Source organism: Schistocerca gregaria, chromosome 2, assembly GCF_023897955.1.
Source record: "Schistocerca gregaria isolate iqSchGreg1 chromosome 2, iqSchGreg1.2, whole genome shotgun sequence".
In the NCBI taxonomy this organism is placed as follows: domain Eukaryota; kingdom Metazoa; phylum Arthropoda; class Insecta; order Orthoptera; family Acrididae; genus Schistocerca; species Schistocerca gregaria.
In genome coordinates this window covers 351,607,191-351,630,601 of record NC_064921.1, presented here as the reverse complement: position 1 = coordinate 351,630,601, position 23,411 = coordinate 351,607,191, and the positions used below count along the sequence as shown (strand labels likewise).

The 23,411-nt window shown below is 43.9% G+C and overlaps 1 protein-coding gene across 2 annotated transcripts in view; it reads right to left on the bottom strand.

Moving 5' to 3' along the window:
* The window catches only part of LOC126337037 (uncharacterized), a 132,288-nt gene that overhangs the window by 27,961 nt on the left and 80,916 nt on the right, over nt 1-23,411 (bottom strand). Inside the window, exons 4-5 of one of the 2 annotated variants that reach the window (XM_050001340.1) lie at nt 13,051-13,216; nt 1,947-1,974 (exon numbers count right to left, since the gene is read on the bottom strand). In XM_050001340.1, the coding sequence (XP_049857297.1) occupies nt 1,949-1,974; nt 13,051-13,216 (192 nt within the window). In that variant the 3' untranslated portion in view covers nt 1,947-1,948. The remainder of the gene's footprint in view (nt 1-1,946; nt 1,975-13,050; nt 13,217-23,411) is intronic. The other variant, XM_050001342.1, reaches the window with a different exon arrangement.

Here is a 23,411-nt window from a genome sequence, read left to right as displayed (position 1 = left end):
TAAGATATAAGAAATCTCACATGGTTGTGTGTTATCAACTATAACTGCAGCCTCCTTGGGGCGTGGTGCAGAAACCATTCCACCTCTCATCACTTGCCCATGGCAGCCCATTCACACTATGGTAGTGGTGCTTCAGGACAGCATGCGAAATGACATGCAGGTGGTGGTGACCCTCCCTGGGTGGTGTTTGCATAGTCAAATAAACATTCCTGTTCATTGTATCCTATCATATGCCAACTGTTAAAAAATAAAAGTCTTGTATTTACATGTGTGTTTGGATGAAGATCTAGAAAACCGTGTATTTGGAATACTGGGAGAAAACTTCCTTAAAACTGTAACATATTACCTAAAGTCTAACAAACTACCATGGGATACTGTGCATTTGTTTACATTATACCGTGACATAACTGTTAAACATTTAAAGCCCTGTATTTTAAGTGTCTCTGGATGACGATCTTGAAAAGTGGATACTTGGAATACAGTGGGAGAATCTGCTAAACTGCAACAAATTATTCCAAAATTGTAAATAACGTTGCACTGGTAACGTATGTTATATCGTGTAACTACTGCAGTGTCAAATTGACTGGTGTCAGTTTTGGGCCATAATTAAACTAATTAAAATAAAAGTGAAATAAATATAGAGGCAACAAAATTTTAATAAATGGTCATAAATTATATTAACTAAGATAAATGCAATAACATTTTGTTCATACATTAACTATATAATAACTGGAATAACATACTGGATCATAAATTGTAGGATAACACATATTTGAATTTTTCACATCCACTGTAATGTCGATGTGTCTGACATCATTTTTGGGTTATAAATCATAGTAATTCAGACCGTCGTGTCATTTAGGTGTCAAACAACAGGCCTGGTGGAATGGAGAAGAGGGGAAGCCGAGGAGAGTGATGGCAATTTGAAAGAGGTTGGAGGGATAAGCATCTGAAGCTTAAATAAATAAACGATCAAAGCGTTGGTGGACAGTTTGTTTACATTAAGCTCATAAATTACACCTGCATAAATGTAAGACTGGTGTGATTGTTTATGTTAGGAAGAGCGCAAATAGGCTACTAAGAGATGGAAAAGAGGTGGGTGTGACCTTGAAAATGACAGGTGGTGTTTTTTTTTACATAAGGGTCATAGATCAGTGCACTGGAAACCGCTCCAACCCCAATCTGGGACAAATAACTAACTAAAATGGTCCCTGTGGCTTCTTAGTCTTTCCACATACAGTTAATAATGTCAATAGTAGGCATTAGTGGGACGGCATTCAGGTGAAAGGAGAAGTGGATCAGTTCCCTTGAAGCCAAATTACGGAGTTGCTCAATAGGGAAATCTATCAAATTGTCCACAGATGGGAGAAATATGTGTTTTTATTTTCCTCGAGTGAGGATCATATTAACTCTTTGGCCAAAAGTCGCATGTAAATATGTATTATTCTTTTTTAAACACAACACTAGTGAACTCATTAAAGCTTTTATTTCATAATTGCTGAAATTCTCGTTCCTTTCATAGTATTTAGTTTTTTTGTGCACCTTATAGGGAAAATTGTATACGAATATAGACTTTTGTGGTGATGGTAAATCATGTTGAATGTTCTTGTGTAGTATTACCACATCATTCCTGGAGAATCTTTAGATCCAGTGTTCAACCTTTCACTGAGACGTTCTTCTGGACACATGGTGCATACTATGAGCGGTACCGGTACCTAGAAGAAGACCTCAGCAAGAAAGTCGAAACGACATATCCAAAAGTTCGGAAAGAATGACACAGTAACAATGGAAGTTAACTTTTAATGTTAACTGATTATATGTCATACGCACTGGAAGTGTATTTTGTACTATATCTCACATAACTAATATTAGAAAGATTCTGATGTACAATTTAGGCCACATCCTCAATAATAACAACAAAGTTTGAATGTACTGATATTACATACTTTTAAAAGGCTGGCTTGACTCCCACACCTGAAGAAAGAAAAAGAAACGTAAATATATACTGTCAACAAATTCTACCATACGTAAATACAAATACACAAAGGTAAGTGAGAGTAGTAAATTACAATAGTGTAATTCTAAGCTTCTTGAACTACAATACTCGCTATTTTTACAACACTAAACATGTAGCTCTGTCATGATACAGAAAAGAAGGCTGGTGATATGTAAGGTGTCAGGCAAATCCAACACCTTCCATGAAAATCCTGACGTGATAAGCAAATCCAGTAGTATGTCACATAGCTCCGAATAAATCGTGACATTAAATTAACCAAAGTAATACGAGTAACGAGTGAGCAAATGGAATACCACAGACTAACACAAGAATGCTAAATGCATGTCGTACCTTCCCACCGTGAGACTGACGCAGTTCCGATGGGAGAAACGAGAACAGAAGCCGAGAGCAGAACCGTTTTAAGCTAGAAGGCCCTACGATAAGGGACGGACTGGACACCCATGTCGCCAGCCTGCCTCTAAGACTACCACCCGCACGTTTTAGCGTGAGACTTTTTTGCGTCTCTGTTACGTCAAGGACCACCCTCCCAGCCAATATTAAAAGCTAGAGCCCTCCAGAAAAACAGTATAGATCTTCCGATAACACATAAAGGGTCACTACCACCTGCAAGTTTAAGCGTGAGACTTTTTCGCGTGTCTGTTACATTAGGACCACCCCGCAGCCCATGTTAAAAGATAGAGCCCTCCAGAAGAACAGTATAGATCTTACGATAACGCTAAAAGGACCACACCAGCTGCAGGTTTTAGCGTAAGACTTTTTAGCGTCTCTGTTACGTTGCAAACTTTAAAAACATTGCCCCACCACTAAAAGTATAACGTTTCTCATTGGATAGACAGAATTTTTGTAGGCGGAGCTTAAGGTTAACATTGAGACCCTGATTGGTCAGATGAAAACACAGCCAGATAGTTTTTTTAAACCAACTTCGGTAAATTGTAGTAAGGAGAAGTTAGGAGAGAGTTAGTTCCGAGACGGCGAGCTGGATGGCTGCTGCGCCGGCCGCCGCCCCCCTGACGAACGCCGACAAGGTAATGAACGCACGCGATGCCGCATTTTTGAGCGCATAAGGCTTCACTCAGAACTGCAGAAGTCTCATCTGTTACACCCTCTTTTTGAGTAATACTAGTGTCGATCGTAAATTAAAGCTCATGGTGTTCACATTTGCCACTTGAAGTAAAAAATCTGAAACGCGATGATTTCTCTGTTATATAATTATTGAGAAGCCACATTAGCCACTGTAATTTACGACATGTTAGATAAGTTATTAAAGATAACTGAGGGTCACTGTAGACTATTTTGATAGTTTTTCTCTTTTGTGAAACTTAATTTAAACCTAGATTATAGATGTGATATGGCATAGGTCATCCTTCGATCCATTGTAGAACTTGGAAACCCATTCAGGGAATATTCGTTCACATTTTTGTTGAACGCAGTTGGTTTTTACCATCCTGTATTAAAACATTTCCTTTTATCAATAGTACAATTTATAAACAATGTTTTATGAGTAGAATAAAATTTCCAATGGTAAACGTAACTGCTTTTTCGACGTTATTTTACCAGCTAACTAAAAATAGGAAAGCCTTGAACCCCTTCCACTAAATTTAGTTAGTATTAAGATTCTTTTACAGGGGGTGCAGTGGAACTGACGCTGAGTTCATTAAGTATTTGATTATATCATCGCTAGTCTCACTGAACTCTTCTGAATTCTACATGTCATGTGTGGTCTGGCGTCTCCTTACCAGCAACAGGTGCCAGGTTCAAACTAGTTAATTCCCTAAAAAACACGCTCAATGCGTCGTTGCGCGAAAGAGGTAGAGAGACACGATATAGAACAAACAGACACCACCATGAATGTTTAGATAAGGAAATGGAATTTGCAAGGAAATATGTGTGTACGATGTGGTTCAGTGATTGGATGTGTGTTAATATTCATTTCAGTTTACTGGCTCCTTACTCTCAAGACACGCAGTTTAGCATCTTCATAGTCTGTGTAATTGTCAACATAAAGTTTTGAAACACAGTTGGTACTCTTGGACGGAAAATCCTGATAGATAGGATAAAAAACCTAATAGGAGAAAGTTCTCTCGAGCTTCCAGTCACGTTAAGCGGTGTAAAATTTACGAGATTTCGACCGATACTCCTCGGCCATTGTTAAGTGATGACTGTCCGTTGGTTGCTGCTACCGTTCCTATACAGCAGCGCTGCCTCCAATGAAGTCATTGGTGTTCGCTCCAGCGCCATAAAGTTAATGTGTTCGTTGTGCACCCGCCGCGCACATTTCAGCCTTCGGATGGCCGCGTCCCAAGCCGTGTTTAGCTGCACGCTGTCGTCTTTATTGAAGGTGTTGTCACAAGTTTTAATTTCAAACGTTTAATTTCAGTCGTTTCTTTTGTCCCGTAATTGACCACTTCCGGAAAATCTTCAAGGAAAATGACTACAAGAGTCGGCAGATTTTGCCAGCCATCTGTAACATAACAGGTGAAACTGTGCATCTAAACAAGAGCCATTCACAAATACATAAAGCTATGAGCCTGCGTGGGTAATTTGTACCGATATTTCACTGTCTCTACTCATTCAATAATAATTTTATGTATTAGTAACTGTAGAAGGATTTGAATAACATAATGCAAAGTGGGCAAGAAAGAATTAAGTAGTTGTTTTGATGAGCGATTGTTGTTGCGGTTCGTGCAATATATTAAAATTAAAATAATTGTATTAAGAAAATATAATAGTATGTGACAGAATAAGTGTACCAGAACTGTGTAATGTGTTTGGTTTAAGTATTTGTATGTTGTAAAAAGTGTTTGTAACAGAAAGACGGTCAGATTTATGGATGTAAATTTGATTAGAGAAGTGTGTCACGCGGCAAAACGCAGGACAGAGACGCAAGGCAGAGATCGTGGTCTTTTGTATCTTGGGATCCGTTTGGGTAAGGTGGGCTCGAATGGCCTGGGGCTCCACGTGTTTTATTTCCGAGGTACACTGAAGCGCCAAAGAAACTGGTATAGGCATGCGTATTCAAATACAGAGATATGTAAACAGGCAGAATACGGCGCTGCGGCCGGCAACGTATATATAAAACAATAGTCTGCTGCAGTTATTAGCTCGGTTACTGCTGCTACAATGCCAGGTTATCGAGATTTAAATGAGTTTAAACATAGTGTTATATTCGGCGCAGCAGCGATGGGACTCAGTATCTCCGAGGTAGCGATGAAGTGGGGATTTTCTCGTACGACCGTTCCTCGAGTGTACCATGAATATCAGGAATCCGTTAAAACATCAAATCTCCGACGTCCCTGCGGCCGGAAAAAAGATCCTGCAAGAACGGAACCAACGACGACTGTCGAGAATCGTTCAATGCGACAGGAGTGCAACACTTCCGCAAATTACTGCAGATTTCAATGCTGGACCATTATCAAGTGTCAGTGTGCGAATCATTCAACGAAACATCATCGATATGGGCTTTCGGGGCCGAAGACCCACTCGTGTTCCCTTTACGATTGCACGACTCGACTGGGCCTGTCAACACCAACAATGGACTGTTGATGATTGGAAACATGTTGCCTGGTCGTTTCAAATTGTATCGAGCGGACGTGGAGACAACCTTATAAATCCATGGTCCCTGCATGTCAGCAGGGGACTGTTCAAGCTGGTGCAGACTCTGTACTAGTGAGGAGCGTGTGCAGTTGTCGTGATATGGGACCCCTGATACAACTCCGACATGTGATACATACGTAAACATCCTGTCTGATCACCTGGATCCATTCATGTCCATTGTGCTTTCCGACGGACTTGGGCAATTCCAGCAGGACAATGCGACATCCCAGACGTCCCGAATTGATACAGAGTGGCTCCAGGAATTTGTAGTGACTGTGATGTACTGATGTGTTTATTGCCAGCTAAAAATATTTTAGATTCTATTTGACCATTGTGTGCAAGACCATCGTTGATAGCAAAGCAATTTTCTATGATAAAGTAACGATATGATTACCGATTTCATTGCTCAGTTTGCTCTTATATATCAGTATTTCACGGACTGACCTCATAGGCGAAATTAATAATCGTTAATCGTGTATGTAAGGGCATAAAGAAACGGTGTGCAACAAAACCCCGGTGGAGACGAGTGGTTTAACAGCTGTGCACTGGCCCTCTGCTGGACTGTTAGCATCAGTAGTTACCGCCAACCGTTGGTATCGTTACACGTCTTTCTGAAAAACGCAGCCAGAAGGACTCCCAGGAGCCGGCAGGGGGGGGGGGGGGGGCTGAATGGTTCTAGGAGCTACAGTCTGGAACCGCGCGACCACTACGGGCGCAGGTACGATTCCTACCGAGGGCATGGGTGTGTGTGATGTGCTTAGGTTAGTTAGGCTTAAGTAGTTCTAAGTCTAGGGGGCTGATGACCACAGATGTTAAGTCCCATAGTGCTTAGGGCCATTTGAACCAATTTGAACTCCGAGGAGGACTCGCAGAAGCTTGCAGTGTTTCCGTTCTGTAGCTCAGAAACAGAGAAGATTAGTTGGCTGCTAAAGAGGCATAAAATCAGTTCGGTCTTCAGGAGTTTAGCAAAAAGGTTCAAATGGCTCTAGGCGCTATGGGACTTAATATCTGAGGTCATCAGCCCCTTAGAACTTAGAACTACTTAAACCTAACTAACCTAAGGACATCACACACATCCATGCCCGCGGAAGGATTCGAACCTGCGACCGTAGCAGCAGAGCGGTTCCAGACTGAAGCTCCTAGAACCGCTCGGCCACAGCGGCCGGCGTTTAGCAAAAATTCGATACAAAATTGTTAAGGCATTCGTGGCCACTTGTTGACAAACCGGCAATTGGCTTCTGTCCCGGGTTCTTCGGCCGACGTTCATCTAATGATTTTTCTGACGTTTCGCCAGCACGAGTGGCTGGCATTGTCCAAGCTGCACCCCCCATTGCCGGTGGTGAGCTGGAACCGAGCTCGCGGACGCAGGCTATATGTACCTGGCGCGCCAACGTCCGAGGGCTGGTCCGCGGTCATTTCCGGAACGGTTCTCCTCTTGCTACCTGGACGGTCGTTCGCTGCAGTACGGGAAGCCAGGATCCGGTTACCTTAAGGCTTTCCTCTTTCTTGTTGAAACTGTTCGCGTGTTTTTGTATTTCTACAGTTTCTCTGAACAAGCGCCGAAAGTGTCACTCAGTGACGCTCTGGAGCACATCGGTTCCATGTTCCCGCAAGACATCAAAAAGCTCTTCCATGCATGTCTCACCACGAGCTATTTCACGTGGAATGGCGATTTGTACGAGCAGCTGGAAGGCGTCGCCATGGGTAGTCCTCTCAGTCCCGTTGTGGCTAACTTCTTCATGGAACAATTCGAAGCACAGGCACTGGACTCGGCGACTTGCAAACCTAATGTGTGGTACAGGTACGTCGATGATACTTTCGTGGTGTGGAGCCATAGTGAAAAACAGCTCGGTGACTTCCTAAGACACTTGAACAGCCTCCATGCCAACATAACATTTACCATGGAAGTAGAAAAGGACAAGAAACTGCCATTTCTAGATATGATGATACAAGGGACGGCGAAAACCTGGGACACAGCGTGTATCGAAAAGCGACACACACGGACCAATACCTGCACAAACTGTCAAACCACCACCCGAGCCAGAAAAGAGGCATGATTAGTGCACTCGTAACGAGAGCAGGACGAATATGTGAGCCGCAACACCTCAAACGAGAAATGCAACACCTCGAAACTGTTCTGAGGAGCAATGGGCACTCCACAAATTACATTAGAAGAGTAACAGAGCAAGAACTCGGCGAAGTAAGGAACCAAAAAAAGAAATGTCAGATACTGCCTTTCTGCCATACATTCCCAGAGTGACGGACAGAATCGGCCGTATATTGCGCAAACGTGGCGTAAAGACGATTTTCAAACCGACGAGGAAGATCCAAGAGTGTCTTAGATCGGCGAAGGAGAAGAGAGACCCACTTGCAATGTCGGGAATATACCGTATACCACGCACACGCGGAAAAGTGTATGTCGGAATGACTGGACGATCAATTAACACCAGGATCAAAGAGCATAAGCGACATTGCAGGTTTGGGGCAGGTGGAGAAATCGGCCGTGGCAGAGCACGCACTGGATCAGACCGACCACGTAATAAATTTCGCCGACACGGAAGTTCTGGCGGTAGAGAAGCACCATCACACGCACTTGTTCAGAGAAGCTGTAGAAATACAAAACACGAGAAAAGTTTCAACAAGAAAGAGGAAAGCCGTAAGGTAAACTGATCCTGGCTTCCCGTACTGCAGCGAACGACCGTCGCAGGTAGCAAGAGGAGAACCGCACCGGAAATGACCGCGGAGGAGCCCTCGGACGTTGGCGCGCCAGGTACATATAGTCTGCGGCCGCGAGCACGGCTCCAGTTCACCACCGGCAATGGAGGGTGAAGCTTTGACAATGCCAGGTACTCGTGCTTGCGAAACGTCAGAAAAATCATTAGATGAACGTCGGCCGAAGAACCCGAGACAGAAGCCATTAGGCAGTTTGTCAAAAATTCGTTAACTCATGAAGCCTATTAAAGATGTCGTAGGCCTCAGAACACCAAGGCTATATAAGATACCATGTTGGTGTGGACAGTGTTATGATAGATGGACTGTGTGTACTACTGAACAACGCCGTGCAGAGAACGAGCGATGCTTTTGCCGTCGGCATCCTAAGAAATCAGCGGTAGCAGAGCATGCTCTAGCAAATGGACGTCGTACAGTATTAGACAACGTTTGTCATTACACGGACTAATAGCTTACGGGATAGCGTAATAAAAGAAACGATCGAGATAAAAATCTGTGAGCCGGCCGAGGTGGGCGAGCGGTTCTAGTCGCCTCAGTCCAGAGCAGCACGACTGCTACGGTCGCAGGTTCGAATCCTGTCTCGGGCACGGATGTAGGTGATGTCCTTAGGTTAGTTATGTTTAAGTAGTTCTAAGTTCTAGGGGACTGATGACCTCAGATGTTAAGTCCCATCGTGGTTAGGGCCATTTGAACCATTTTTAAAAATCTGTGAGAAGAGCTTCAGTTAAAGTGGCCCGTAACTAAGCACGGCCTGGCAATCGGCACAGCGGACGCGCAACGAAAACGTTGGCTCACATGGCGCTGAAGTGAATCCCAGTGACGTAACTGGGTTGTATACCGAGGGCCTCGACAAAGACAGGCTGTGGCGCGCACGTCGCCGAGGTAGTCCTGAACTCGCTCGCTCGCTCAGCTCAGCAGACAAAATGCGTTTCTAAACCTGTTAACTCGCAGCTGCGCGTGTAACTACTAACGAGAATTGCATCTTCCACTGGAATATGCTATTGTGAAGCCTTGCTGATTAACAGTACTGCAGCAAAATTATTTATTATTATTATTATTATTATTATTATTATTTCGTTTGGCATCAAGCATGCATTACTTGAATTGAACAGCAATGATGTTACTGGTAACACAATATGCATATACTGGCATCTTCCGTGCTTGGTGCGTATGCGATTTAGGGTGGTCCACGACCTCCTAGGTAAGTGGAATCCAGGAGGGGCTCGTGTAGGATCAGCAATGAGACCTGCAGAATCGGGATTGGCTGCGAACCATTCTTCCCGCCATGCTGTTTCTGGTTGGAATCCTTCAGAAGTAAGCCTTTTTCCAAGTCTCCAGGAGGGTTTCCTGGACTTAAGACGTTGCCTTTGAGTGGCATCACAGTCCTGGTGCAGCGGTAACCTGGGATTCTTGGAGCATTTCTCCCATTCCCTTTTCCTGCTTGACGTCGCAACTTCGGTGGTGCAATATTAGACAGAACAGGTAGTCATTCCGTGGGTGTGGATTTTATTGTCCCGGATACGCTTCTCATGGCTACGTTCAGCTGCGTGTCTACCATGGCTGTGTGAGCGCTGTTCAGCCATACTGGACTGCAATACTCCCCGACAGAGTATACAAGTGAGAGGGCAGTTGTTTTGAGTGCTGATGCCTTAGCTCCCCAGCTTGTTCCGGAGAGTTTGTGTAATATATTGTTTCTGGTCCTCATATTTAAAGCTGTTTCAGTTAGGTGTTTTCTATATGTTAGCGAACGATCCAAGGTCACGCCGAGATATTCTGGGAATGGGTTATATAACAGCAACTGCTTTCTAAAGAAAATTTGCAGTTTATAGCGAGCATGCCTATTACTTAGATGGAAGGTGGAGGATTCATTTTTTCTCTGTTTACTTTTAGTCGCCATCCATTAAAAAATTCATCTAGAATTCGCAGATCCTCAGTGAGAGTCATTTCTGAAGTTGTAAAATCGTTAGCTTGCGTCAACAAGGCTATGTCATCAGCATCAGCATAGATAAATGTTCTTGCTTTCGTTTCTGCAAGTCATCGACATATAAATTGAAAAGAAGGGGGGCCAATACTGATCCTTGTGGTAGTCCGTCATTTAAATTGTATACCTTGCTTACTTGACCTTTTAGGTTAACTTGGAATTTCCTGTTGGTCAGCATGTTACTGAGTAGTTGTGCAATTCTTTTACATGGAATTATTCTTAAGAACTTAAGAAGCATGCCTTTCCGCCACACTGTATCATATGCTGATGTCAGGTCAATAAACACGGCCATTGTTTTCTTCAGGTCTTCGAAGCCTTTCTCTATGTATGTTGCCAACTCTAGCACTTGATCGCTACAACTGCGGTCTCGTCTGAAGCCAGCCTGTTCTACAGGAATGTGTTTCAGGATAGTTGGTGCAATTCTATTATAGAGTACTCTCTCCAGCAGTTTATAGCAGACACTTAAAAGTGCAATGGGTCTATAGTCTTCAGGCTTGTTACCAGATTTTGACGGTTTCAGGATGGCAATTATTTTAGTTTTCTTAAAAAGATTTGGCAGTCTTCCAGTTGCGAGAATTTCGTTAAACAGTGCAGTTAGCCACTGCACTGCACCTTGGTCAGCATGTTTAAGGAACTCCGGGTATATACCATCACAACCAGCCGCTTTACCAGATTTCAGAGTATCTAGGGCTGAAACAACTTTGGCTGCAGAGATTTTCTGTGCAAATTCGGAAGGCTGTGCTTGAGACATTTTAGATTTTAGCTCATGTTTTATTTCTTTGGCTTTCTGTTTGTTGTTGTTGCTTGGTGTTCTTGTTATATTAACAATCCTGGCTGCTATTTTGTTAGGATTTATTTTGTCTGATAAGATATTAACTTGTGTGGCACTGACAAGCTTTCTTAGTAAATTCCAAGCTTTCTTAGTCGAGTGTTGGAAAGACATGTTTTCAGTTAGTTCCATCCATTTCTTTTGCCTAGCTGAATCTTGGGCCGAAATCAATTCATCTGCAAAGTAGACTAGCCTCCGAGTGGTGTACCCCGTGCAACGTAACTAAGTTACGGCTAAATAATCTACAGATATAGGCTGCTGGACCTCTAGTGGTTGCAAATTACCTTAGGATATCCCAGCTGTTAGAGGATACATAGCAATGAAGCAAAACAGTTCTGCCAAGAACTACCTAACAAAGGACTTAGGGAATACTCTCCAGCTCTTACAGAAAAATTTAATTTAAGTTCAATACTCGATATAAATAGTATAACGGCGTCTTTATAGAATTTAGTCTCTTCTGCTTAACAGTACTCATTACATGCTGGAAGTAGTGCCTTATGCAACTGATATCCATTTTAGCATGATTTTATTATATTGTACGCCAGTACAGCCGTAACAAATTATAAGTAGGCCCATGGACTTCCCATAATCAGAGGACTAACAGCAGCAGGATTCCATAATAGCGGATTCCAGTAGAAGATTCAGTTTTAGTTTGTACGGACACGCCTAGTTACGAGTTGACATGTGTAGAAACGTAGTTTGTCTGCTTATTTGAGCGAGCGAGCGAGCGCAGGACTACCTTCGTGACGTACGCGCCGCGGCCTGTCTCTCTCGTGGCCCTCTGTTGTATACGAACGGTAGCACCAACGAACTGTCACCAATGGACAATGACCGAGTGGCAGTCGGCCGAAGGCTCGAGCACTTTAAATCACTTGATGCGGCTGGAAGCTCGAAAGAATTTTATCAGTGCATATCGGCCGAAACCATGTATTAGTATACCTGATAAAGAAGTGTCGTATTTCTTCACACAACATCCATTTAGTTTCGTGAAGGTTGAGTCTTGTTACTTATTTGCATCTGTATAAGTGCAGATGACTGTGGTCACTGCTTGTATCCCATAAGGTCATGTTTGTGTCTTTCAAGGCAATGAGAGCAAGTGGAAACCTTGAAATAGTGTCGTGCGCTAACTGCAATTCTCAAACAGCACTACGGGGCGTGCTGAGCTCACCGATGAGATTACCAGCAGAGGGCTTCTGTACCATATCATGCAGTGTCTGTCAGTCGATACTGTAGAATCTACTTAAAGATTAATCTGTACCTTATGGAAGCCGTCATATAGCAGAAGATAAAGTGGCAATAAAAATAAGTATGTGACTCTTCATTTTAGAAGATGAAGGAGAATTCTTGAAGCTGCACACCCGAAACTTGATGGAACAAAAATAAGTATATTTGCAACTATACTTGCCTCTTCTTTTTTTACCTGAATAGCTTAGAAGAATATTACTAAAATCTTTATGGGTTTGTATTTGTATTTGCTGCCCATTACTATGACGTGATGTTATGATCAGTTATCGTCTGCATGCATGTATGCACTAACATAAATTGTTTTCAGTCATCAGATATACCGCTTATTTAGTATATTGCTAACTAAGACGTATAATAATGTAGACCAAGAGAAAACAGACACCAATAATTCTCTCTTTTCTTGAGATAGTGTGGACAAGTTAGAGGCTTAATCAATGCCAACAGTGCACAGTCTAGTGATCGGTAACTATAAGCAAGCAGTTCTTCTTCCATTGCCAACCATATGCTTATAAGTTTAATTTATTCCATCAGCGCTATTCCTAATTGGTGTCTGCACCTTTCTAAAGATCATGAACACCCTCGGCTGTGGAAGTTAATGCTTTGCACAGATATAATTAGTAGATAATAAGAGTTAAATAGGAAGCAGTTCCTCACCTTGGGAATTTTCAACTTCGTAGACAGAAGCAAGTGCCTGTAAACAGGATAATCTTTCGCCGTCCTTCAGTCCCTTGGCATACAATTTGAACTTCCCGTAAGGAAACGCGACGAACTTTTCTAGAGTGACTCTTCTTGGCATAAACCGGTGAATGTGGTAGACGCCCTGTAAACAAAGGAAACGGTATAATTACACGAAACATATTTTTTCTCTAAATTAAAAAGTTCCAGAAATGATGAACGTCGATTTCGGAATATTTACTTATTCTCTGATCTATATCTTTTTTTCATGCCCCTTCGCTCACTTCTCGTATGGGATAAATGTTGTTTGGTTAGCACATATTAGCATACATAAATTAACGGAGTAACACATTTCTTCAAATTCACACTCTTATGGTTTACTTGGCAATGGGTGAAGATTCTGACAGTCAGGAAAACAGAAATCTCGAAGCATTCGCATACACATTATAAAAATGTGTGTGTGTTTTCCACATCTCCTCCTAAACCAATGTACCGATTTCAACGAAACTTGTGTGCATATATCCCTTACTGTCAAGCGGCAATCGCTGAGGAGGTAAGGACCATCCACCTACAATATTTCAGGAGATAAACACTGAAATTCGTGAAAATTCCGCAGTTTTTCACGAATCTCAGTGCTTATGTCATGCATTGCATGACTTCCAAATTTATTGCTTTTTTGCTACTAATTCTGCTCGCAACATATTTTGCAGACAGTGTCCACATACGCCGCTGAATGTACCCTGCACGAATATGTCATTGTACGCCATATACACTGAGGTTGCAAAAGTCATGGGATACCTGCTAATATCGTGTCGGACCTCCTTTTGCCCCGTGTAGTGTAGCAACTCGACGTGGCATGGAGTCAACAAGTCGCTGGAAGTCTCTCGCAGTTATTGCCACAGCATTGCCGGTGCAGGACTTGGTGGATTAACCAATCTCCCTATTACGTCCCATAAATGTTCGATGGGATTCATGTCGGGAGATTTGGATAGCTAAATAATTCACTTGAAATGTCCTGAATGTATCCAAACCAGTCATGAATAACTATGGACCGGTGACATGACGCTGTTGTTCGGGAATATGATGTCCATGGTCCTGCAAATGGTCTCCAAGTAAATCAGCGATCGGATCAGTTGTACAGAGGATCCAGTCCATTCCAAGTGAACACAGTCCACACCATTATGGACCCATCATCAGCTCGCACAGTGACTTGTTGACGACATGGATCCATAGCTTCGTGTGGCCTGCCCACACTCGAACCCAACCACCAGCTCTTATCAGCTGAAACTGGGAATCATCTGATCAGGCCATGGTTTTCCAGTCGTCTAGGATCCAACCGATATGGTGACGAACCCAGGAGAGGCGCTGCAGGCGATGCCGTCCTGTTAGCAAGGACTCTCGCGTCGGTTGTCTGCTGCCATGGCCCATTCACTCCAAATTTCGCCGCGCTGTCCTAACGGATAGATTCGTTGTTCGCCCCACATTTATTTCTACTGTTATTTCACGCAGTGAAGACGAGCTGTTGAGTACCCACCACGGTCTCCATACCTTACAACTCTTGACTTATACCAATGGGGGAACTTAAAAAACGAAGTTTATGAACGAAGACAGCTACACTGAACGAGCTACGAGAAACCAACGAGGCGTTCAAAAATGGCTCTGAGCACTATGCGACTTAACTTCTGAGGTCATCAGTCGCCTAGAGCTTAGAACTAATTAAACCTAACTAACCTAAGGACATCACACACATCCATGCCCGAGGCAGGATTCGAACCTGTGACCGTAGCGGTCGCTCGGTTCCGGACTGTAGCGCCCAGAACCGCACGGCCACTCCGGCCGGCCAACGAGGCGTCCTGCGCGACTATCACACCGGAAACACTGACGGCCGTAATTCAGTCAAAGGCTCAGATGCATCGACTTTTTTAGCTGCTAATGAGGGTCACGTTGAACACATAAAATAACATTACCCCTTGCAAGAATTATAACGACATGTCATATTGTTTCATTGGTACTGACTATTTTTCTGGACCCCTCTGTACATGCAAATACGTCCAGAGTATATATGCAGACAATCTTGTTGTAGCTACTGCGGAGGATGCACATGAGGCTGTGTATACCTAAGGATTAGGAAGTTCGTAAAATTTGTGATATTTGAAATGTAATGTTTACAGTGGGTAAAAGGAAACGTCATGCAAAAACTGATCTTTGGCAGCATGCAGTGGCACTCGGCGGTGCGTTATTCCAACTGGGGAAGCTGTTGTAATTGACGTACTGGTGGAAGGCTCATCCGACGAACCAACAGCGACCAACGTCTTTAAGACTCAGTTCGAACCACTAGGAAGCGTAGCACTGTGGAATGGAGTCAGACCATAATCAGCATTATAGTATGGGAAACAAGCGAAACTGCCGTAGTGGCTACTGGTAGTACAATATATTAGTTAAGAATCAGCTTAATTTTATGGATGAATTTCCTAGGAAAACGTGAGGTAAACTTCTGCTGTAAAGGCAGAGTACCGACGTATGTATCAAGACAGCGAGTTAAGAAGTTACCAAACAAACAGCCATAAGGGATAAGTTGAATATGACGATTTGTTGTTCAGGATGATTTTGTAGGGGAATGTCTGAAGGGTAAAGAACTTTGCAATACTGTTTTATTAGTTTGTTCCAAATAATTAGGATGTGGTGATTCATTGTAGAGACTGGAAAACGAGGGGCTTCAGTGAGTCAGTAGTAATTCAAGAAAGGTGCATTACTGCGCAACAGATGCAATACTGTCATGATCAACGTCACGAAGTTGCAGTGGCATTTGTCTCAGTGGTTCTAACTCTGCTTAGTACAGGAAACACACACACAAAAACTCACAGTGCTGCAGCTGTCACTTGATACGGTCAGCCTTAGAAAATAACGATTAGTAGGTAAGCAGCCAATGACCTTGTGATTCGTATAAGAAAAATCAAAAAGTGTTGTATATGTATTTCAAACTGTGAGATGTGTTGTGAAGATTTTCTTGAAGAGATATTGTTAATCTACGATCGAGTGGAGTATATCATCAAAGGGAGGAGGCACGTTGCTCATGATGTAGTAGCTGATCCCTGTGACCAACTTCACAGGAGATGCCACAGAAGTCATGACATATGAAACCCTGACATCAAGGGTTCGATAGGTGTTCTTGCGAAAGAAACCTTATTTGAGTTATACTGGTATTACAGGCTTATCATCAAGGTCATATGAAAAGAGAATCACCTACACCACTTAGCACAGCCACAGCTGTGAAATTACAGACACAAAGGAAACACTGGAGTCATAACGTCATAACTTACCTATAACCACACAAGGCGCCTTGGTTCTGTTATAGCTTGTAAGAGAGGTGTGGCAACTTCAGAAACATTAGTGGACCAAAGTCATACAGTTGTTTATTATTGTACACATGTAGTTTTCAGTCACTGGCAGCAGCCAGCTACGAGGGGACTTCAATGGCAGCCTAAGACTGGAAGTGACTCAAGACTATTCCATCGCTAGGCGCTGACTTCACTAGCCATGGGTCTGCTATCCACACTAAGTCCAACTGGTGCAGACTTGCCGCCTTCCAGCTGGTGAGCTAACTTATGACTAACTGCCATTTGCTACTGGCCACCTCAATTTGGGGGACCATGGTTCATGCACTGAGCACCAAGCCTCATAGCTGCTATCGTCGATGCAAACAGAGTTCACTGTTTTTGGTCGCCATATGCGGCAAACTCTGTTACTGATCGACTCCCTGTGCTGGCACACATCACCACTGTGACCCGCTGCTGCCTCCATGGGGTGTATTCGCACGATCTGGCACAGGTACTACTCCAACTGCCGCTACCCGCTCTACTTGGTTCCTGAGTCAGCGCCACTTGTGTAGAGTGCTGACCAAGCCGCCTGCTGTCCATGGGGAAGCTGGTGCTAGCCATCCCAGAAAGCCGCTTGCTGACCCAAGCACGTCGTCCGACCTGCGCCTTTGGGGCGTTGTCCACCACCTGGCACCACAACTGATGCATTCTGGCTACAGTGGAATATTATCTGTAAACACAGTTTACATGATGACACGTCGACCATCTCCTGATGCTAACCCACCAAGCCGCTTGCAGTCACGCCCAGGATGGTGAACTGCAGCCTTTCCTCACCATTAGTAGCCTTGCTCCAAACCCGCCATAGTGGTGCACAACTTAATTCAGTGAAAAGGTATCGGGGCCAGATGAGATATCAGTAAGTTTCTACAGAGGTTATGTGAAAGTACTATATATTCTTCTAGCAGCAGTTTATCGTAGGTCGCTGGAACATCTAAGTGTGCCTGGTGCCTGGAAAAAAGCGCAGGCCAGCCCCGTTTTCAGGAATTCCAGGGAAATGAGAAAGGACCATTGCTGTTTACAATGCATATAAATCATCTAGCGGAATGTTTCGGAATCTCTTTAAGGTTGTCTGCAGATGATGCGATTGTCTGTCAGAAGATAGCAACGCCAGAAAACAATAACGATCTGCAAAAGGAACTATAGAGGATTGATGACTGCTGTAGAGACTGGCAGTTGACTCGGAGCGTAAATAAATGTAACTTATTGCGCATAAGCAAAAAAAAAAAAAAAAAAAAAAAAAAAAAAAAAAAAAAAAAAATCCGCTACGAAACAATTGCGCTCATAACCATTTTACTGCCATATTATGATTCCTTTGCGTCTCCATTTCCCGCAATCCGTTGCTTCCTTCTTAGTGTTGCTGTGTGTGCTGCCGTCCATCACATCATCCAAGATCTGAAATCTCTTCCTCCCTTGTCTCCTCTTTCAATTCACATACTCTCATAAGACCCTTTTCATAAGCCCCCTCATTCTTTTTTAATATATGTCCAATGCAGTTTCGTTTCCTTCTTTTTATTACATCCACTCCTCTCAGTACCCCTTCATTTTTCACTCCATCCGTCCAACTTACTATTTCCATCTTTCGCCATGTCCACATCTCAAAAGCCTCCAGCCTTGCTCTTCTTTCTTCCTCACTGGCCACGTTTCAGCATTATACAAAAGGTAACTCCATACAAAACATTTTATTAGCATTGTCCACAAATCATTGTCCACATTGCTGTAGAAAATTCTCCTTTTCTTATAAAACGTCTCTTTCGTCATTTCTTTCCTTGTTTTAATTTCTGTGTTGCTCTTCCAATGGCTTTCTATCCAGCTTCCCAGGTATTTAAGCCTTTGCACATGTTCTAATACATCTCCATTCAGTATTATCTTCACCTATTTATTTCCTCCTAGTGCCATTACTTTTTCTTCCTTTCCTTTAGCTTCAGAGGTATCCAGAATAATCTGTAACTGTTGTTTACCTGTTGCTAGGAAGACCATATCGTCTGCAAACCTCAAACACCATATTGTTCTTCCTCCAATTACTTCCCCCTAGTCGTCTGGTGGGCAATAGTTAATCATATTTTCTACATACAGACTGAAAAGGGTAGGAGACAGACAGCATCCTTGTCTTACTCCTTTTCCTAGTTCTATCCAGTTGGAACGTTCTTCTCTCACTTTTAGTGATACCTTTCGATGTAAATATAATGATATCATAAGGCGTCTGGTTTTCCATATCACTCTATTTTCCCTAATTATACACTCCTGGAAATTGAAGTAAGAACACCGTGAATTCATTGTCCCAGGAAGGGGAAACTTTATTGACACATTCCTGGGGTCAGATACGTCACCTGATCACACTGACAGAACCACAGGCACATAGACACAGGCAACAGAGCATGCACAATGTCGGCACTAGTACAGTGTATATCCACCTTTCGCAGCAATGCAGGCTGCTATTCTCCCATGGAGACGATCGTAGAGATGCTCGATGTAGTCCTGTGGAACGGCTTGCCATGCCATTTCCACCTGGCGCCTCAGTTGGACCAGCGTTCGTGCTGGACGTGCAGACCGCGTGAGACGACGCTTCATTCAGTCCCAAACATGCTCAATGGGGGACAGATCCGGAGATCTTGCTGGCCAGGATAGTTGACTTACACCTTCTAGAGCACGTTGGGCGGCACAGGATACATGCGGACGTGCATTGTCCTGTTGGAACAGCAAGTTCCCTTGCCGGTCTAGGAATGGTAGAACGATGACGGTTTGGATGTACCGTGCACTATTCAGTGTCCCCTCGACGATCACCAGAGGTGTACGGCCAGTGTAGGAGATCGCTCCCCACACAATGATGCCGGGTGTTGGCCCTGTGTGCCTTGGTCGTATGCAGTCCTGATTGTGGCGCTCACCTGCACGGCGCCAAACACGCATACGACCATCATTGGCACCAAGGCAGAAGCGACTCTCATCGCTGAAGACGACACGTATCCATTCGTCCCTCCATTCACGCCTGTCGCGACACCACTGGAGGCGGGCTGCACGATGTTGGGGCGTGAGAGGAAGACGGCCTAACGGTGTGCGGGACCGTAGCCCAGCTTCATGGAGACGGTTGCAAATGGTCCTCGCCGATACCCCAGGAGCAACAGTGTCCCTAATTTGCTGGGAAGCGGCGGTGCGGTCCCCTACGGCACTGCGTAGGATCCTACGGTCTTGGCGTGCATCCGTGCGTCGCTGCGGTCCGGTACCAGGTCGACAGGCACGTGCAACTTCCGCCGACCACTGGCGACAACATCGATGTACTGTGGAGACCTCATGCCCCATGTGTTGAGCAATTCGGAAGTACGTCCACCTGGCCTCCCGCATGCCTGCTATACGCCCTCGCTCAAAGTTAGTCAACTGCACATACGGTTCACGTCCACGCTGTCGCGGCATGCTACCAGTGTTAAAGACTGCGATGGAGCTCCGTATGCCACTGCAAACTGGCTGACACTGACGGCGGCGGTGCACAAATGCTGCGCAGCTAGCGCCATTCGACGGCCAACACCGCGGTTTCTGGTGTGTCTGCTGTGCCTTGCGTGTGATCATTGCTTGTACAGCCCTCTCGCAGTGTCCGGAGCAAGTATGGTGGGTCTGACACACCGGTGTCAATGTGTTCTTTTTTCGATTTCCAGAAGTGTAGTTGCAAGCTTATGAGTCTGTCCCAAACCTCACTGTCCAAGGTCTTTTCCAAGTTTATATAAAAACACACACAAAGGTAATAAAATAAAGTACGGAAATATATCATAATGCTGCTATAATTGTTAACTGCTAGACATTTTACATTCGCAGTAGGGCTACATCGGCATTAATGCCGTCTTCAGGCTCTCTGCAACCAAATACGCTTTGTTAAAAGTTGTAACATTGGAATTAATAACAATTTTGTTTTATTGTGTGCTAGTACTTACTTCCATATTGCATGGTGGCGTTGTCGCTGTCCTATAATCTTACTGTTGAATAAGTCGTTTCCAACTGCAGATAATTTTTGAAATATTCATCTTAATCTCTGTTAATTTCTGTTGTTTGGAGATATAAGCTTATCGCTCGGATATACTATTTTGGATTTGTTTTGCTACGATTGACAGCTAATCCCGCAATGCTTTATGGTACCACACTATGGGGTACTTACTGCGCATGATATGCATAAAACCATACAGCATCTCTGGATTAGCTGTCAGTCGTAGCTGTCAGACCAACAACAGTATGAGCTGACTTAACATCTGCGAACAACAGCAATTAATAGAGATTACGATAAATATTTAAAAACTTGGCTGTATTTGGAAACGACTTATGCAACAGTAAGATTATAAGACAGCGACTGCGCCATGATGCAGTGTGGAAGTAAATACTTGCACACAGTGAAATAAAACTGTTATTAGTTATAATCTCACAACTTATAACAAAGCCTATTTGGTTGTAAGTGCCTGAAGATGGCGATAATGCCGAAATAGGCTTATTGCTAATGTAAAATGTCTAGCAATTAACAATTATAGCAGCATTCTAATACATTACCGTCTTTCATTTTATTATGCCACTACATCTGCCATGCTGAGGACCAGGAGAAAATAAAAACATATATATATATATATATATATATATATATATATATATATATATATATATATATATCTTCCGCTTTCAGTAAACCGCTCACCCAAAACTCGCATGAATCCTATTGTATTCCTTGCGCCTGTATTCCGTCTACAAACTGTTCTTTAGGTAGATTCTCCTCCATCAGCTCTTCCAGTCATTTATTAATGATTCTTAATATAACTTTGGGAGAATGTGAAATAAGGCTAACATTTGTTCTGTGCTCGCTGCACCTCTTGGTTCCTTGTTTCTTTGGTACTTGAATCATTACTGTTGACAGAAAGTTTTCTGACCATTCACCACTGCCATATATTTTGTTACGTAATCTCACTAGATATGTTGGTCCTCCTTGGTTAAAGTATTTTAGTATTTTTCCTGGTACTGTAACCATATCTACTACTTCCCATTTCTTTTCTGTTATTGCATTCATTACTTTTTTCTCTATGATTGTTGGTTCCTTCTCGTCGTCATTTACGCTGTTCGCGGGATGAAGTTCACACTTGTTGATTTGCAGTCTGTATCATATAGCTCCTTTAAATAGTCTTGACCTCCCTGAAGGACGTCCTCACCTTATTTGTACACTAAATTTTCATCTTTGCTGAGAATTTCCATAAAAGTACCTCTTGGTCTGTTTTGATCCTATGTAGTAGTGTTTACTCTGTTGTACAGTAAATCGTGTTTTCCCCTCTCTCCAGTTCTTCAATTGATTAGCACTCCTCTTTTAGCCATTTTTCCCTGGCCCGCTCTGTTTCTCTGTGCAGCGCGTTATTCAGTCTTCTGTACAGTTTTCTTGCATCTTCATTGTTTTTGTTTTTTAATTTCCTTCTCTCCTCCATCTTCTAAATCATTTCCTGTGTGACTTTTGCCCTTTTCCAGTTTACATATCCCATACTTTTCTGTCCCGTTTGTAAGATTCCGTCTTTCAACATATTCTAATACTCGTTGACACTGTCAGATGGTCCTTTGTCTAGTAATGTGTGAATGAATTCAAGTGAGAGCATTTCCAGAATTCTTTCTCTCCTGGATCTTATCTTCTCTAGGTTCCACTTCTTCACCATGGCAGCTATCATCAGCTTTTTTTTTTATTTCTATGACTGTCATAAGTAAATCATTGTCGCTAATAATATCTGCACCTGGTAAAGTGTGCATCTTTTTGATTCCATTTCTATACCTTCCTTTCACAAGTCTAAAATCGATTTGGTTTCTATATTTATCCCCTGGACATTTCCAAGTGTTGATCCTCCTACTGTGATGCTTGAACTACAAGCTGTCTTTCCTTGTAGAAGTCACCTCTGTGATTCCTACTTCCAAAACCATGACTGCCTACTGTGGTTTCCTACCTCTCATCTCCCACAATGACTTTCCAATTGCTCATTACCACACTCCTGGAAATGGAAAAAAGAACACATTGACACCGGTGTGTCAGACCCACCATACTTGCTCCGGACACTGCGAGAGGGCTGTACAAGCAATGATCACACGCACGGCACAGCGGACACACCAGGAACCGCGGTGTTGGCCGTCGAATGGCGCTAGCTGCGCAGCATTTGTGCGCCGCCGCCGTCAGTGTCAGCCAGTTTGCCGTGGCATACGGAGCTCCATCGCAGTCTTTAACACTGGTAGCATGCCGCGACAGCGTGGACGTGAACCATATGTGCAGTTGACGGACTTTGAGCGAGGGCGTATAGTGGACATGCGGGAGGCCGGAAGGACATACCGCCGAATCGCTCAACACGTGGGGTGTGAGGTCTCCACAGTACATCGATGTTGTCGCCAGTGGTCGGCGGAAGGTGCACGTGCCCGTCGACCTGGGACCGGACCGCAGCGACGCACGGATGCACGCCAAGACCGTAGGATCCTACGCAGTGCTGTAGGGGACCGCACCGCCGCTTCCCAGCAAATTAGGGACACTGTTGCTCCTGGGGTATCGGCGAGGACCATTCGCAACCGTCTCCATGAAGCTGGGCTACGGTCCCGCACACCGTTAGGCCGTCTTCCGCTCACGCCCCAGCATCGTGCAGCCCGCCTCCAGTGGTGTCGCGACAGGCGTGAATGGAGGGACGAATGGATACGTGTCGTCTTCAGCGATGAGAGTCGCTTCTGCCTTGGTGCCAATGATGGTCGTATGCGTGTTTGGCGCCGTGCAGGTGAGCGCCACAATCAGGACTGCATACGACCGAGGCACACAGGGCCAACACCTGGGATCATTGTGTGGGAAGCGATGTCCTACACTGGCCGTACACCTCTGGTGATCGTCGAGAGGACACTGAATAGTGCACGGTACATCCAAACCGAACCCATCGTTCTACCATTCCTAGACCGGCAAGGCAACTTGCTGTTCCAACAGAACAATGCACGTCCGCA